This window comes from Oncorhynchus mykiss, chromosome 18, assembly GCF_057628025.1.
Source record: "Oncorhynchus mykiss isolate SJ-2025 chromosome 18, ASM5762802v1, whole genome shotgun sequence".
NCBI lineage: Eukaryota > Metazoa > Chordata > Actinopteri > Salmoniformes > Salmonidae > Oncorhynchus > Oncorhynchus mykiss.
Genome location: NC_143039.1, coordinates 25690455 through 25709146, shown reverse-complemented (window position 1 = coordinate 25709146; position 18692 = coordinate 25690455). Strand labels below are relative to the sequence as shown.

Genomic DNA, 18692 nt, shown 5'->3' with positions numbered 1-18692 from the left:
GAGAGTACTACTGTTACCATCCACCTGGAATACAGAGAGAGAGAAATGGACCCCATACTGAGAGTACTGTTACCATCCACCTGGAATACAGAGAGAGAGAAATGGACCCCATACTGAGAGTACTACTGTTACCATCAACCTGGAATACAGAGAGAGAGAAATGGACCCCATACTGAGAGTACTACTGTTACCATCAACCTGGAATACAGAGAGAGAGAAATGGACCCCATACTGAGAGTACTGTTACCATCCCCCTGGAATACAGAGAGAGAGAAATGGACCCCATACTGAGACTACTACTGTTACCATCCACCTGGAATACAGAGAGAGAGAAATGGACCCCATACTGAGACTACTACTGTTACCATCCACCTGGAATATAGAGAGAAATGGACCCCATACTGAGACTACTACTGTTACCATCCACCTGGAATACAGAGAGAGAGAAATGGACCCCATACTGAGACTACTACTGTTACCATCCACCTGGAATACAGAGAGAGAGAAATGGACCCCATACTGAGAGTACTGTTACCATCCCCCTGGAATACAGAGAGAGAGAAATGGACCCCATACTGAGACTACTACTGTTACCATCCACCTGGAATACAGAGAGAGAGAAATGGACCCCATACTGAGATTACTACTGTTACCATCCACCTGGAATATAGAGAGAAATGGACCCCATACTGAGACTACTACTGTTACCATCCACCTGGAATACAGAGAGAGAGAAATGGACCCCATACTGAGACTACTACTGTTACCATCCACCTGGAATACAGAGAGAGAGAAATGGACCCCATACCGAGAGTACTGTTACCATCCACCTGGAATACAGAGAGAGAGAAATGGACCCCATACTGAGAGTACTGTTACCATCCACCTGGAATACAGAGAGAGAGAAATGGACCCCGTACTGAGAGTACTACTGTTACCATCCACCTGGAATACAGAGAGCGAGAAATGGACCCCATACTGAGAGTACTGTTACCATCCACCTGGAATACAGAGAGAGAGAAATGGACCCCATACTGAGAGTACTGTTACCATCCACCTGGAAAACAGAGAGAGAGAAATGGACCCCATACCGAGAGTACTGTTACCATCCACCTGGAATACAGAGAGAGAGAAATGGACCCCATACTGAGAGTACTGTTACCATCCACCTGGAATACAGAGAGAGAGAAATGGACCCCATACTGAGAGTACTACTGTTACCATCCACCTGGAATACAGAGAGAGAGAAATGGACCCCATACTGAGAGTACTGTTACCATCCACCTGGAATACAGAGAGAGAGAAATGGACCCCATACTGAGAGTACTACTGTTACCATCAACCTGGAATACAGAGAGAGAGAAATGGACCCCGTACTGAGAGTACTACTGTTACCATCAACCTGGAATACAGAGAGAGAAATGGACCCCATACTGAGAGTACTGTTACCATCCCCCTGGAATACAGAGAGAGAGAAATGGACCCCATACTGAGAGTACTACTGTTACCATCCACCTGGAATACAGAGAGAGAGAAATGGACCCCATACTGAGAGTACTGTTACCATCCACCTGGAATACAGAGAGAGAGAAATGGACCCCATACTGAGAGTACTACTGTTACCATCAACCTGGAATACAGAGAGAGAGAAATGGACCCCATACTGAGAGTACTACTGTTACCATCAACCTGGAATACAGAGAGAGAGAAATGGACCCCATACTGAGAGTACTGTTACCATCCCCCTGGAATACAGAGAGAGAGAAATGGACCCCATACTGAGACTACTACTGTTACCATCCACCTGGAATACAGAGAGAGAGAAATGGACCCCATACTGAGACTACTACTGTTACCATCCACCTGGAATACAGAGAGAGAGAAATGGACCCCATACTGAGAGTACTACTGTTACCATCATCCTGGAATACAGAGAGAGAGAAATGGACCCCATACTGAGAGTACTGTTACCATCCACCTGGAATACAGAGAAAGAGAAATGGACCCCATACCGAGAGTACTGTTACCATCCACCTGGAATACAGAGAGAGAGAAATGGACCCCATACTGAGAGTACTGTTACCATCCACCTGGAATACAGAGAGAGAGAAATGGACCCCATACTGAGAGTACTACTGTTACCATCAACCTGGAATACAGAGAGAGAGAAATGGACCCCATACTGAGAGTACTACTGTTACCATCCACCTGGAATACAGAGAGAGAGAAATGGACCCCATACTGAGAGTACTACTGTTACCATCCACCTGGAATACAGAGAGAGAGAAATGGACCCCATACTGAGAGTACTGTTACCATCCACCTGGAATACAGAGAGAGAGAAATGGACCCCATACTGAGAGTACTACTGTTACCATCCACCTGGAATACAGAGAGAGAGAAATGGACCCCATACTGAGAGTACTGTTACCATCCACATGGAATACAGAGAGAGAGAAATGGACCCCATACTGAGAGTACTGTTACCATCCACCTGGAATACAGAGAGAGAGAAATGGACCCCATACTGAGACTACTACTGTTACCATCCACCTGGAATACAGAGAGCGAGAAATGGACCCCATACTGAGACTACTACTGTTACCATCCACCTGGAATACAGAGAGCGAGAAATGGACCCCATACTGAGACTACTACTGTTACCATCCACCTGGAATACAGAGAGAGAGAAATGGACCCCATACTGAGACTACTACTGTTACCATCCACCTGGAATACAGAGAGAGAGAAATGGACCCCATACTGAGAGTACTACTGTTACCATCAACCTGGAATACAGAGAGAGAGAAATGGACCCCATACTGAGAGTACTGTTACCATCCACCTGGAATACAGAGAGAGAGAAATGGACCCCATACTGAGAGTACTACTGTTACCATCAACCTGGAATATAGAGAGAGAGAAATGGACCCCATACTGAGAGTACTACTGTTACCATCCACCTGGAATACAGAGAGAGAGAAATGGACCCCATACTGAGAGTACTACTGTTACCATCCACCTGGAATACAGAGAGAGAGAAATGGACCCCATACTGAGAGTACTGTTACCATCCACCTGGAATACAGAGAGAGAGAAATGGACCCCATACTGAGAGTACTACTGTTACCATCCACCTGGAATACAGAGAGAGAGAAATGGACCCCATACTGAGAGTACTGTTACCATCCACCTGGAATACAGAGAGAGAGAAATGGACCCCATACTGAGAGTACTACTGTTACCATCAACCTGGAATACAGAGAGAGAGAAATGGACCCCATACTGAGAGTACTACTGTTACCATCCACCTGGAATACAGAGAGAGAGAAATGGACCCCATACTGAGAGTACTACTGTTACCATCCACCTGGAATACAGAGAGAGAGAAATGGACCCCATACTGAGAGTACTGTTACCATCCACCTGGAATACAGAGAGAGAGAAATGGACCCCATACTGAGAGTACTACTGTTACCATCCACCTGGAATACAGAGAGAGAGAAATGGACCCCATACTGAGAGTACTGTTACCATCCACATGGAATACAGAGAGAGAGAAATGGACCCCATACTGAGAGTACTGTTACCATCCACCTGGAATATAGAGAGAAATGGACCCCATACTGAGACTACTACTGTTACCATCCACCTGGAATACAGAGAGAGAGAAATGGACCCCATACTGAGACTACTACTGTTACCATCCACCTGGAATACAGAGAGAGAGAAATGGACCCCATACTGAGACTACTACTGTTACCATCCACCTGGAATACAGAGAGAGAGAAATGGACCCCATACCGAGAGTACTGTTACCATCCACCTGGAATACAGAGAGAGAAATGGACCCCATACTGAGAGTACTACTGTTACCATCAACCTGGAATACAGAGAGAGAAATGGACCCCATACCGAGAGTACTGTTACCATCCACCTGGAATACAGAGAGAGAAATGGACCCCATACTGAGAGTACTACTGTTACCATCCACCTGGAATACAGAGAGAGAGAAATGGACCCCATACCGAGAGTACTGTTACCATCCACCTGGAATACAGAGAGAGAGAAATGGACCCCATACTGAGAGTACTGTTACCATCCACCTGGAATACAGAGAGAGAGAAATGGACCCCATACTGAGAGTACTACTGTTACCATCAACCTGGAATACAGAGAGAGAGAAATGGACCCCGTACTGAGAGTACTACTGTTACCATCAACCTGGAATACAGAGAGAGAAATGGACCCCATACTGAGAGTACTGTTACCATCCCCCTGGAATACAGAGAGAGAGAAATGGACCCCATACTGAGAGTACTACTGTTACCATCCACCTGGAATACAGAGAGAGAGAAATGGACCCCATACTGAGAGTACTGTTACCATCCACCTGGAATACAGAGAGAGAGAAATGGACCCCATACTGAGAGTACTACTGTTACCATCAACCTGGAATACAGAGAGAGAGAAATGGACCCCATACTGAGAGTACTACTGTTACCATCAACCTGGAATACAGAGAGAGAGAAATGGACCCCATACTGAGAGTACTGTTACCATCCCCCTGGAATACAGAGAGAGAGAAATGGACCCCATACTGAGACTACTACTGTTACCATCCACCTGGAATACAGAGAGAGAGAAATGGACCCCATACTGAGAGTACTGTTACCATCCACCTGGAATACAGAGAGAGAGAAATGGACCCCATACTGAGAGTACTACTGTTACCATCAACCTGGAATACAGAGAGAGAGAAATGGACCCCATACTGAGAGTACTACTGTTACCATCAACCTGGAATACAGAGAGAGAGAAATGGACCCCATACTGAGAGTACTGTTACCATCCCCCTGGAATACAGAGAGAGAGAAATGGACCCCATACTGAGACTACTACTGTTACCATCCACCTGGAATACAGAGAGAGAGAAATGGACCCCATACTGAGACTACTACTGTTACCATCCACCTGGAATACAGAGAGAGAGAAATGGACCCCATACTGAGAGTACTACTGTTACCATCATCCTGGAATACAGAGAGAGAGAAATGGACCCCATACTGAGAGTACTGTTACCATCCACCTGGAATACAGAGAAAGAGAAATGGACCCCATACCGAGAGTACTGTTACCATCCACCTGGAATACAGAGAGAGAGAAATGGACCCCATACTGAGAGTACTGTTACCATCCACCTGGAATACAGAGAGAGAGAAATGGACCCCATACTGAGAGTACTACTGTTACCATCAACCTGGAATACAGAGAGAGAGAAATGGACCCCATACTGAGAGTACTACTGTTACCATCCACCTGGAATACAGAGAGAGAGAAATGGACCCCATACTGAGAGTACTACTGTTACCATCCACCTGGAATACAGAGAGAGAGAAATGGACCCCATACTGAGAGTACTGTTACCATCCACCTGGAATACAGAGAGAGAGAAATGGACCCCATACTGAGAGTACTACTGTTACCATCCACCTGGAATACAGAGAGAGAGAAATGGACCCCATACTGAGAGTACTGTTACCATCCACATGGAATACAGAGAGAGAGAAATGGACCCCATACTGAGAGTACTGTTACCATCCACCTGGAATACAGAGAGAGAGAAATGGACCCCATACTGAGACTACTACTGTTACCATCCACCTGGAATACAGAGAGCGAGAAATGGACCCCATACTGAGACTACTACTGTTACCATCCACCTGGAATACAGAGAGCGAGAAATGGACCCCATACTGAGACTACTACTGTTACCATCCACCTGGAATACAGAGAGAGAGAAATGGACCCCATACTGAGACTACTACTGTTACCATCCACCTGGAATACAGAGAGAGAGAAATGGACCCCATACTGAGAGTACTACTGTTACCATCAACCTGGAATACAGAGAGAGAGAAATGGACCCCATACTGAGAGTACTGTTACCATCCACCTGGAATACAGAGAGAGAGAAATGGACCCCATACTGAGAGTACTACTGTTACCATCAACCTGGAATACAGAGAGAGAGAAATGGACCCCATACTGAGAGTACTACTGTTACCATCCACCTGGAATACAGAGAGAGAGAAATGGACCCCATACTGAGAGTACTACTGTTACCATCCACCTGGAATACAGAGAGAGAGAAATGGACCCCATACTGAGAGTACTGTTACCATCCACCTGGAATACAGAGAGAGAGAAATGGACCCCATACTGAGAGTACTACTGTTACCATCCACCTGGAATACAGAGAGAGAGAAATGGACCCCATACTGAGAGTACTGTTACCATCCACCTGGAATACAGAGAGAGAGAAATGGACCCCATACTGAGAGTACTACTGTTACCATCAACCTGGAATACAGAGAGAGAGAAATGGACCCCATACTGAGAGTACTACTGTTACCATCCACCTGGAATACAGAGAGAGAGAAATGGACCCCATACTGAGAGTACTACTGTTACCATCCACCTGGAATACAGAGAGAGAGAAATGAACCCCATACTGAGAGTACTGTTACCATCCACCTGGAATACAGAGAGAGAGAAATGGACCCCATACTGAGAGTACTACTGTTACCATCCACCTGGAATACAGAGAGAGAGAAATGGACCCCATACTGAGAGTACTGTTACCATCCACATGGAATACAGAGAGAGAGAAATGGACCCCATACTGAGAGTACTGTTACCATCCACCTGGAATATAGAGAGAAATGGACCCCATACTGAGACTACTACTGTTACCATCCACCTGGAATACAGAGAGAGAGAAATGGACCCCATACTGAGACTACTACTGTTACCATCCACCTGGAATACAGAGAGAGAGAAATGGACCCCATACTGAGACTACTACTGTTACCATCCACCTGGAATACAGAGAGAGAGAAATGGACCCCATACCGAGAGTACTGTTACCATCCACCTGGAATACAGAGAGAGAAATGGACCCCATACTGAGAGTACTACTGTTACCATCAACCTGGAATACAGAGAGAGAAATGGACCCCATACCGAGAGTACTGTTACCATCCACCTGGAATACAGAGAGAGAAATGGACCCCATACTGAGAGTACTACTGTTACCATCCACCTGGAATACAGAGAGAGAGAAATGGACCCCATACCGAGAGTACTGTTACCATCCACCTGGAATACAGAGAGAGAGAAATGGACCCCATACTGAGAGTACTACTGTTACCATCCACCTGGAATACAGAGAGAGAAATGGACCCCATACTGAGAGTACTACTGTTACCATCCACCTGGAATACAGAGAGAGAGAAATGGACCCCATACCGAGAGTACTACTGTTACCATCCACCTGGAATACAGAGAGAGAGAAATGGACCCCATACCGAGACTACTACTGTTACCATCCACCTGGAATACAGAGAGAGAGAAATGGACCCCATACTGAGAGTACTACTGTTACCATCCACCTGGAATACAGAGAGAGAGAAATGGACCCCATACCGAGAGTACTGTTACCATCCACCTGGAATACAGAGAGAGAGAAATGGACCCCATACCGAGAGTACTGTTACCATCCACCTGGAATACAGAGAGAGAAATGGACCCCATACTGAGAGTACTGTTACCATCCACCTGGAATACAGAGAGAGAAATGGACCCCATACTGAGAGTACTGTTACCATCCACCTGGAATACAGAGAGAGAGAAATGGACCCCATACTGAGAGTACTACTGTTACCATCCACCTGGAATACAGAGAGAGAGAAATGGACCCCATACCGAGAGTACTGTTACCATCCACCTGGAATTTTTTTATTTTTTATTTTATTTTACCTTTATTTAACCAGGTAGGCAAGTTGAGAACAAGTTCTCATTTACAATTGCGACCTGGCCAAGATAAAGCAAAGCAGTTCGACAGATAAAACAACACAGAGTTACACATGGAGTAAAACAAACATACAGTCAATAATAAAGTATAAACAAGTCTATATACAATGTGAGCAAATGAGGTGAGAAGGGAGGTAAAGGCAAAAAAGGCCTTGGTGGCAAGGTAAATACAATATAGCAAGTAAAACACAGGAATGGTAGTTTTGCAATGGAAGAATGTGCAAAGTAGAAATAAAAATAATGGGGTGCAAAGGAGCAAAATAAATAAATAAATTAAATACAGTTGGGAAAGAGGTAGTTGATAGGGCTAAATTATAGGTGGGCTATGTACAGGTGCAGTAATCTGTGAGCTGATCTGACAGTTGGTGCTTAAAGCTAGTGAGGGAGATAAGTGTTTCCAGTTTCAGAGATTTTTGTAGTTCGTTCCAGTCATTGGCAGCAGAGAACTGGAAAGAGAGGCGGCCAAAGAAAGAATTGGTTTTGGGGGTGACTAGAGAGATATACCTGCTGGAGCGTGTGCTACAGGTGGGAGATGCTATGGTGACCAGCGAGCTGAGATAAGGGGGGACTTTACCTAGCAGGGTCTTGTAGATGACATGGAGCCAGTGGGTTTGGCGACGAGTATGAAGCGAGGGCCAGCCAACGAGAGCGTACAGGTCGCAATGGTGGGTAGTATATGGGGCTTTGGTGACAAAACGGATTGCACTGTGATAGACTGCATCCAATTTGTTGAGTAGGGTATTGGAGGCTATTTTGTAAATTACATCGCCAAAGTCGAGGATTGGTAGGATGGTCAGTTTTACAAGGGTATGTTTGGCAGCATGAGTGAAGGATGCTTTGTTGCGAAATAGGAAGCCAATTCTAGATTTAACTTTGGATTGGAGATGTTTGATATGGGTCTGGAAGGAGAGTTTACAGTCTAACCAGACACCTAAGTATTTGTAGTTGTCCACGTATTCTAAGTCAGAGCCGTCCAGAGTAGTGATGTTGGACAGGCGGGTAGGTGCAGGTAGCGATCGGTTGAAGAGCATGCATTTAGTTTTACTTGTATTTAAGAGCAATTGGAGGCCACGGAAGGAGAGTTGTATGGCATTGAAGCTTGCCTGGAGGGTTGTTAACACAGTGTCCAAAGAAGGGCCGGAAGTATACAGAATGGTGTCGTCTGCGTAGAGGTGGATCAGAGACTCACCAGCAGCAAGAGCGACCTCATTGATGTATACAGAGAAGAGAGTCGGTCCAAGAATTGAACCCTGTGGAACCCCCATAGAGACTGCCAGAGGTCCAGACAACAGACCCTCCGATTTGACACACTGAACTCTATCAGAGAAGTAGTTGGTGAACCAGGCGAGGCAATCATTTGAGAAACCAAGGCTGTTGAGTCTGCCGATGAGGATGTGGTGATTGACAGAGTCGAAAGCCTTGGCCAGATCAATGAATACGGCTGCACAGTAATGTTTCTTATCGATGGCGGTTAAGATATCGTTTAGGACCTTGAGTACAGAGAGAGAGAAATGGACCCCATACTGAGAGTACTGTTACCATCCACCTGGAATACAGAGAGAGAGAAATGGACCCCATACTGAGAGTACTACTGTTACCATCCACCTGGAATACAGAGAGCGAGAAATGGACCCCATACTGAGAGTACTGTTACCATCCACCTGGAATACAGAGAGAGAGAAATGGACCCCATACTGAGAGTACTACTGTTACCATCCACCTGGAATACAGAGAGCGAGAAATGGACCCCATACTGAGAGTACTACTGTTACCATCCACCTGGAATACAGAGAGAGAGAAATGGACCCCATACTGAGAGTACTACTGTTACCATCCACCTGGAATACAGAGAGAGAAATGGACCCCATACTGAGAGTACTGTTACCATCCACCTGGAAAACAGAGAGAGAGAAATTGACCCCATACTGATATGTTAGCAGGGTGTGTGTGTGTCTGCAGTGTGTGTGTGTTTGCAGTGTGTGTGTGTGTGTGTCTGCAGTGTGTGTGTGTGTGTGTGTGTCTGCAGTGTGTGTCTGCAGTGTGTGTGTGTCTGCAGTGTGTGTGTGTCTGCAGTGTGTGTGTGTCTGCAGTGTGTGTGTGTCTGCAGTGTGTGTGTGTGTGTGTGTCTGCAGTGTGTGTGTGTGTGTGTGTCTGCAGTGTGTGTGTGTGTGTGTGTCTGCAGTGTGTGTGTGTGTGTGTGTCTGCAGTGTGTGTGTGTGTGTGTGTCTGCAGTGTGTGTGTGTGTGTGTGTCTGCAGTGTGTGTGTGTGTGTGTGTCTGCAGTGTGTGTGTGTGTGTCTGCAGTGTGTGTGTGTGTGTCTGCAGTGTGTGTGTGTGTCTGCAGTGTGTGTGTGTGTCTGCAGTGTGTGTGTGTGTCTGCAGTGTGTGTGTGTGTCTGCAGTGTGTGTGTGTGTCTGCAGTGTGTGTGTGTGTCTGCAGTGTGTGTGTGTGTCTGCAGTGTGTGTGTGTGTCTGCAGTGTGTGTGTGTGTGTCTGCAGTGTGTGTGTGTGTGTCTGCAGTGTGTGTGTCTGTCTGCAGTGTGTGTGTCTGCAGTGTGTGTGTCTGCAGTGTGTGTGTCTGCAGTGTGTGTGTCTGCAGTGTGTGTGTCTGCAGTGTGTGTGTCTGCAGTGTGTGTGTCTGCAGTGTGTGTGTCTGCAGTGTGTGTGTCTGCAGTGTGTGTGTCTGCAGTGTGTGTGTCTGCAGTGTGTGTGTGTCTGCAGTGTGTGTGTGTCTGCAGTGTGTGTGTGTCTGCAGTGTGTGTGTGTCTGCAGTGTGTGTGTGTCTGCAGTGTGTGTGTGTCTGCAGTGTGTGTGTTTGCAGTGTGTGTGTGTTTGCAGTGTGTGTGTGTCTGCAGTGTGTGTGTGTTAGCAGTGTGTGTGTGTTAGCAGTGTGTGTGTGTTAGCAGTGTGTGTGTCTGCAGTGTGTGTGTCTGCAGTGTGTGTGTGTTAGCAGTGTGTGTGTGTTAGCAGTGTGTGTGTGTGTACCGGCTTGTTGCAGAGCTCCAGTAGTTTGTCAGTCAGTCTGTTGGCATCTCCTATGAACTTCCCCAGACTCTCCTTCAGACTGACAGCCTTCCTCAGGATCTCCTTACAGCGGTTCATACGGGTAGGGTAGGACGACTGGAACACACACATTTAGCAAGTGCTTTGAGCCTATGACATGAAAATCACTTTCTCAAGTATCATTTTAAACTCCATGCAAGGTAGGACAGTAGCTACTCAGACACACATCCCTTCCTGCCCCACACACTCCCACTCCCACCCCACCCCTCCCCTACCTTGGACACTGCGGTCATCAACCACATGGCCTGCTGAGGGTAGGCCAGCAGCACCTTGGCAGCGATGTCCATGAGGACGTTGAAGACATCCTCACTGCTGTGACACACCCTGGAGATGAGCTGGGAGAAGGCAGTGAGGAACTGGTATGGAGCCAGCCTGGTGCAGTGGTCGCTGACCACCTGGTTGATCTTCCCCAGCTCCACGCGTATCTGCCGCTCTGTTCGACCCGCTATGGAGGGGAGGGATGGACATGTTATTCAGTTCAACATGTCTCGGTTTGTCTAAAGGCCCTTCTAGGAGAGATACACAGAGCAAGAAGAACACCAACACACTGTTACCTTTCTCCCCCTCACTGACCAACACACACACACTGTTACCTTTCTCCCCCTCACTGACCAACACACACACTGTTACCTTTCTCCCCCTCACTGACCAACAGACACACTATTACCTTTCTCCCCCTCACTGACCAACACACACACTGTTACCTTTCTCCCCCTCACTGACCAACACACACACTGTTACCTTTCTCCCCCTCACTGACCAACACACACACACACTGTTACCTTTCTCCCCCTCACTGACCAACACACACACTGTTACCTTTCTCCCCCTCACTGACCAACACACACACTGTTACCTTTCTCCCCCTCACTGACCAACACACACACTGTTACCCTTCTCCCCCTCACTGACCAACACACACACTGTTACCTTTCTCCCCCTCACTGACCAACACACACACTGTTACCTTTCTCCCCCTCACTGACCAACACACACACACACACTGTTACCTTTCTCCCCCTCACTGACCAACACACACCCTGTTACCTTTCTCCCCCTCACTGACCAACACACACCCTGTTACCTTTCTCCCCCTCACTGACCAACACACACCCTGTTACCTTTCTCCCCCTCACTGACTTACACACTGTTACCTTTCTCCCCCTCACTGACTTACACACTGTTACCTTTCTCCTCCTCACTGACCAACACACACACTGTTACCTTTCTCCCCCTCACTGACTTACACACTGTTACCTTTCTCCTCCTCACTGACCAACACACACACTGTTACCTTTCTCCCCCTCACTGACCAACACACACACTGTTACCTTTCTCCCCCTCACTGACCAACACACACTGTTACCTTTCTCCTCCTCACTGACCAACACACACCCTGTTACCTTTCTCCCCCTCACTAACTTACACACTGTTACCCTTCTCCCCCTCACTGACCAACACACACCCTGTTACCTTTCTCCCCCTCACTAACTTACACCCTGTTACCTTTCTCCTCCTCACTGACCAACACACACCCTGTTACCTTTCTCCTCCTCACTGACCAACACACACCCTGTTACCTTTCTCCCCCTCACTGACCAACACCTTGTTACCTTTCTCCCCCTCACTGACCAACACACTGTTACCCTTCTCCCCCTCACTGACCAACACACACTGTTACCTTTCTCCCCCTCAATGACCAACACACACACTGTTACCTTTCTCACACTCGTAAACTTTGGCCCCGAAGTCCAGCCAGAGAGACAGCATCCGAGGCATGGCCTGATAGATGTACTGGTTCCCAAACTGCAGAGCTCTGGACAACAACACAGGACATAGTGCAGAAGTGGTGGCGACAATATCCGCCAGTAGACATTTCAATATTACGACAGGAGAGATGCTCGTCTTACTTTCCAAAGTAGGTGACGATGTATCGTATGAGGTTGCCCTGTTTCTCCAGCTTGTTGTCTGTCACCATGGGCATCAACTTGTCATAGTATTTAGCCAGGTAGAAGTTACCATCCTCCCACTCTGGTAGCAGGGTGGTCACATCCTGCAGAGGTAGAGGAAGGCAACGTTAGTGTTGGGTACATTGTAAGCCTTCATGATGGCACTGGACACTGTTGGGTAGTATATGGTTGATAGTGTTGGGAAGTATTGCATTGGGTAGTATAGCATTGCATAGTATATGGTTGATAGTGTTGGGTAGTATAGCGTTGGGTAATATATGGTTCATAGTTCGGGTAGTATCGTCTTGGGTAGTAGAGCTTTTGGGTAGTATATGGTTGAGTGTTGGGTTGTTTCGCGTTGGGTAGTATAATGTCGGGTAGTATCGAGTTGGGTAGTATAATGTCGGGTAGTATCGCGGTGGGTAGTATAATGTTGGGTAGTTGGGTAGTATCGCGATGGGTATTATAATGTTGGGTAGTATAATGTCGGGTAGTTGGGTAGTATAATGTCGGGTAGTTGGGTCGTATCGGGTTGGTAGTATAATGTTGGGTAGTTGGGTCGTATAATGTCGGGTAGTTGGGTCGTATAATGTAGGGTAGTTGGGTCGTATAATGTCGGGTAGTTGGGTCGTATCGGGTTGGGTAGTATAATGTCGGGTAGTTGGGTCGTACCGGGTTGGGTAGTATAATGTCGGGTCGTATCGTGTTGGGTAGTATAATGTCGGGTAGTTGGGTAGTATAATGTCGGGTAGTTGGGTAGTATGATGTTGGGTAGTATCGGGTTGGGTCGTATAATGTCGGGTAGTTGGGTCGTATAATGTCGGGTAGTTGGGTTGTATAATGTCGGGTAGTTGGGTTGTATAATGTCGGGTAGTTGGGTCGTATAATGTCGGGTAGTTGGGTAGTATAATGTCGGGTAGTTGGGTAGTATCGGGTTGGGTAGTATAATGTTGGGTAGTTGGGTCATATAATGTCGAGTAGTATAATGTCGGGTAGTTGGGTCGTATCGGGTTGGGTAGTATAATGTTGGGTAGTATCGTGTTGGGTAGTATCGTGCTAGGTACCTTGTAGGCCTTCATGATGGCGTTGGACTCAAAGTTGGCTGTCTCCTCCATGAAGCGTCCCACCAGAAGCATGGCTTTACCTGAAACGCCATATCATCATGACCCATATCTGTAATTACATCTCATTATGTTATGTCATTATTAACAACAGTAGACTTTACCTTTGGTCTGTAGACTCCTCTGGTCTGAGAGAGGCTGGTCGACTGGGAAACACTGAGTCACTCCCTTCTGGAGAACTATCAACGCCTGGTGGACATCTCCCTACAGAGACACAGAGAGAGATGCATGTGAGTGTGTGTGAGTGAGTGAGTGAGAGCATATGTGTTTGTGTGTAAGAGAGAGTAGGTTAGTGTTTATGCGTGTACCTTGGACCATAGCCACTTGGCCTTCTCTGTCAGTTGTTCGGCAGTGTGTGTGTTCTGTCCGTTCAGCAGAGCGTTGAAGGCTGTCTGATGATGTCCCGCCTTCCTGGCCACCCGGGCACTCTGCAACCAGCACTCTCCGACCAGCCCCTCACACACACTGAGACACACACACACACACACACACACAAAATGAGTAACCTTGCCTGTGATGTGAAAATTAGCATTAGCTCTCAGAGTGATTGCCTCGGCTTTAGCTTAGTGGTGTTGTGGAAATGACCACCAGGGACACCTGAAGTTCCCCTAATACCTCAATACCTCACGAGGCTTCTTCTCTCCAAGCTGAGACCTTCAAACTGACATATCTTTCGTTCTCAAAACAAGGGTCTGGGTGTACTGCCTAATTGCAGATACTGATAGTGAGGATTCTTCCCAGGCACGATCAATCAGTCACTTACATGAACCCAGTCTAATTGGTTATTAGAAAAGCACAAACATCAAATATTCCTTCACACTGGGTTCAAAGAGTCTAGTGGGACTCACCTAGAGCCGATGCTCAGCAGGGCTCGCCGCAGGGCCAGGATTGGCTCTTTGGCGCGGAAAGAATTCTGGGTCATCTCCAGCCGATCTGGCCAATGGGAGGGCAGCGTGGCTGCGCTAGGGGCATGGCCTTCTCTCTGTTTCTGGAGGTCAGTGAAGGCATGCTCCAACTCACTCAGCATGTGGAGCCTAAACACACACAAATACACACATCAGTGTGCCTGTATGTGTGTATAAAGGTGGGTGTATCTGTGTGTGAGGAGGTTAGTGTGTGACCTGACGATGTATTCGTATCCTCTCTGGTAGGTCCCAGTCTCATAGCTAGCAGCAGCTAGAGGCACCACCTGCTCTGTCCTGACCAGCTTCAGTTTGTCGTAGAACGTCTCCGTGTCGCGCCGCTTAGCCGCTAGCAGCATCTGACCCAGCCTCACACCCCACGTGCTGGACTTACGATCTGCACACACACACACACACACCAAAACAACGGTCAAATGTTATAGCAATGTCAACAACGTCAACATGTGTGTGTGTGTTCTCACCAGAGCCCAGGTAGTCCTCCAGTAGGTCCCACTTGCTGAGCTTCCAGGCAGCTTCCACCCTGTAGGTGTTCAGATCAGACTTCCACTGGGGCCTACGGATAACCAGGTGAAAATAACCTGTGTTTACAATGGAAAGGACTCATTTACTGGACTAGCATGGATGTGTGTGTTTTGTCACCTGTTGGCCAGGACTCCATTGACCTGTGTGACGACAGTAGAGAGCTGTCCCAGCCCCAGCATAGAACTCATCACCCCATGGTAGTGTCCTATCTAGACAGGGAGACAGAGTTCACTGCAGTCTGTATTCACAACCACATATACTGATACACACTTCATCAACACGTGTATGTGTGTGTGTGTGTGTGTGTTACCTGGTCGGACTCCAGCTGTATGGCCCGGTCGTAGCAGGCCGTAGCGTCTCTTAGCAACCCGATGCTCTCGTGTTCTAGAATCTGTTCCCGTAGGGACGGCTCTTCCCGCCGGAGAGCGTTCGCACCCCTCACACCGTCCGGTTCGTGCATGGCCGCGTACAGCGTCTGCACACACACACACGTGTTAGGATTCTTTATTCAGTATGTGTCTCACCGGTAGACGTGATGCGGTGGTGTGTGAGAGAGTTACCTGTAGGAAGCTCAGATGATCTTGGATGTCCTCTTTGTTCTCCAGTATGTAAGCCTCGAAGTGCATCAGGGCTCTGGTGTAGGCTTTAGACCGTAGAGAGGCCTTGGCTAACACGTCCTGAGGGATGCCTTTTAGAAACGCTACCACCCGCTGGTAGTCACCACTTTCTGTAAACACACACACAGACAAAAGGAGACACACTTCAAAGGGAATCATAATTCCACGCCTGAGCTCTGTTATTACACAGTGCATTCTGAGGTTCAGCAATGAAGTGTGTGTGCTACTAACCGCTGTGTTTGATTCTAGCCGACAGTGTGTGTCGGCTCCACTGGGTGAGGTGAGCCAGCATACTGAACACCGTCTGGGTGCTCAGCTGTGATAGGCTGGACGTTGCTTCCTGGTTCTGAGTACTGAGCTGTGAAAGGCTAGATGAGGCCTCCTGGACACGCCCGCCACGCCCATCACCCTCTGTGAGCACAGCCAGCATTTCCTCTGTTACCTGGAGAAACAGATTTAATTGAACTTTTACATTTTGTTTTGTATTTGACCACCTTTTCCGCCACAATTTTGTGATATCTAATTGGTATTTATGATCTTGTCTCATCGCTGCAACTCCCCAATGGCCTCGGGAAAGACGAAGGTTGAGTCATGCATCCTCCGAAACATGACCCGCCAAACAGCGCTTCTTAATTAACATCTGCCCGCTTAACCAGGAAGCCAGCTGCACCAATGTCTTGGAGGAAACTGACGACTGAAGTCAGCCTGCAGGAGCCCGGCCCACCACAAGGAGTCACTAGAGCGCGATGAGCCAAACCCTCCCGACCCGGGCGACGCTGGGCCAATTGTGCACCGCACTATGGGACTCCCGGTCACGGCCGGTTGCGACACAGCCTGGGATCAAACCCAGGTCTGTAGTGATGCCTCAGGCACTGCGATGCAGTGAGGAGGCCAGATCAATCATTTAATGTCACAATAAATTTAATCTCAGTTGGAGTTAATTATGTTCATTTGATCTAAATAAGCTTTTAGTTGTTGTAATTCTATTAGTCATAAAGAAAGAGGAGGTAGTGAGCTGTGTGTAGTACCTCTCCTTGTTCAACAGCAGTGCAGCCCATCAGCATGTAAAGCAGTATATGGGGCAGCAGGTAGATGGTAACTTTGTAGTCGTGTTTGATGATGAAACTGCAACAGGTGAATACCTTGCTGGCCAACTCATGTCTCACCTGAAACAAACCCATACAACGTGTCGGAAAGTTATCCCCCAAACCATTTTAATTTGTTTAGAAATTAAAAACAGCGTTACCACATATACATTTAAAAGTGTGTACCACAGGGTTTAATGTTGGGACCAGTGTTTTTTTTATTGTTGGCCATGAACTAGGGTATATATTTCAAGACTGACCTGGCTGGTGAGGTATCCAGCAAAGCTAGCTGAGAGTGGTTAAAGTCCAGGCTCAGAGGTTACCTTGCTGATGAGGTATCCGGCCCAGGTAGCTGACCAATCAGAGAACTTGGTTCCTCGGCTGCTGAGGTAGACAGGCTTCTTCACCTTGGACCAGTTCACCACCTTTTGACTGCTCTTATACCTACACAAACAGGAGAGATGATGTGGTGTGTATGTGTGTGTGTGAGAGAGTGAGATAGTGAGAGAGAGAGTACCTGCTGTTGAGGTGAGGCTCCAGTATCTCTTGGACTTGTTCAGGGAATCTCCTCCACAGCCGTCGACCAGGGGAGTCACTACGGCCCTCACGACACTCAAATATAGACAGCAGCTCCTGGAACAAACACACACGTGTCAGGAAGGAGCTCCATGTTTTTGCCTCCAATGAATGAATTGGTTGTTAACAATAAAGAATTAGATTTTGTGTACCTGCATTGCATAGGCTGCCGAGTCCTGTGCTCTGACATCATCAGCATACGCCAAGAAAGTCCTGGTCAGTTCCGTCAGTAGTTCATAGGCAAAGTTACTCTCCTCCACCCCACTCTACACACACACACACACAAATATTTATTCAGATTCAACAAATTGGAAGAAACGCGGTTTCCTTTCTGTGTTCATTTCACAGCGTTTTCACGCTCTGTCCTTACCACGAAGGTGTTGCTGCTGCCGTGTGTGTGTGTGTGTGAGAGGTCCAGCCGTCCAGGGTCCACGGCCCCCAGTTCCCCCAGACACTCCCCACACAGCAGCCTGGCCGTCGGGGAAGAGTCCTGACAACCTCGCAGTAACACTGAGACTAATGAGGAGATGACTGGCTCTACCGCCTCCGACGCACACACCTGTCGCAGCAACCACTCCTAGAGAACACACACACAGCCTCTCAGCAAAACACACAAAATGTGACAACTATGAATCATGTGTTGTTAAAGAAACAATACACACCTGGTTGCTGTGCATCATGTCCTTGAGGCTGGTCAGAGCGTGAACTCTGACGTCCAGGTTCTCGTGTTGGACAGCCCTCATGGAGAGTTGCAGGCCTGCAGCCAGGTCACTGGTCCTGGACGTCAACTAGAGAGAAGAGAACCTTCATTATCTTCGTCATCATCAAAAGTGAGTGTATTGGAGCTTTTCCCCTGCGGAGTAAAACAGTGTTTTTGGGTGAACGTCTCAGGCCTACGGACCAAAGGCTGGAAGGACTTTATCTGGCTAGGGTAATAACCCATATGTGTGTACTCACCTTTTG

The 18692-nt window shown here is 47.6% G+C and overlaps 1 protein-coding gene across 3 annotated transcripts in view; it reads right to left on the bottom strand.

Annotated features, from left to right (window-relative positions):
* Positions 1–18692, bottom strand: part of atr (ATR checkpoint kinase) — a 41740-nt gene that overhangs the window by 13595 nt on the left and 9453 nt on the right. For 2 of the 3 annotated variants that reach the window (XM_036952110.2, XM_036952112.2), the window contains 20 exons: positions 18392–18517; positions 18100–18306; positions 17882–17995; positions 17671–17786; positions 17477–17597; positions 17097–17234; positions 16300–16510; positions 16012–16178; positions 15762–15926; positions 15569–15660; positions 15391–15482; positions 15128–15305; positions 14855–15040; positions 14315–14471; positions 14111–14210; positions 13950–14029; positions 12847–12989; positions 12655–12752; positions 11152–11381; positions 10859–10993 (listed from right to left, as the gene is read on the bottom strand). In XM_036952110.2, the coding sequence (XP_036808005.2) occupies positions 10859–10993; positions 11152–11381; positions 12655–12752; positions 12847–12989; positions 13950–14029; positions 14111–14210; positions 14315–14471; positions 14855–15040; positions 15128–15305; positions 15391–15482; positions 15569–15660; positions 15762–15926; positions 16012–16178; positions 16300–16510; positions 17097–17234; positions 17477–17597; positions 17671–17786; positions 17882–17995; positions 18100–18306; positions 18392–18517 (2856 nt within the window). Of the gene's footprint in view, positions 1–10858; positions 10994–11151; positions 11382–12654; positions 12753–12846; positions 12990–13949; positions 14030–14110; positions 14211–14314; positions 14472–14854; positions 15041–15127; positions 15306–15390; positions 15483–15568; positions 15661–15761; positions 15927–16011; positions 16179–16299; positions 16511–17096; positions 17235–17476; positions 17598–17670; positions 17787–17881; positions 17996–18099; positions 18307–18391; positions 18518–18692 lie in introns of those variants that run through there. The other variant, XR_016488347.1, reaches the window with a different exon arrangement.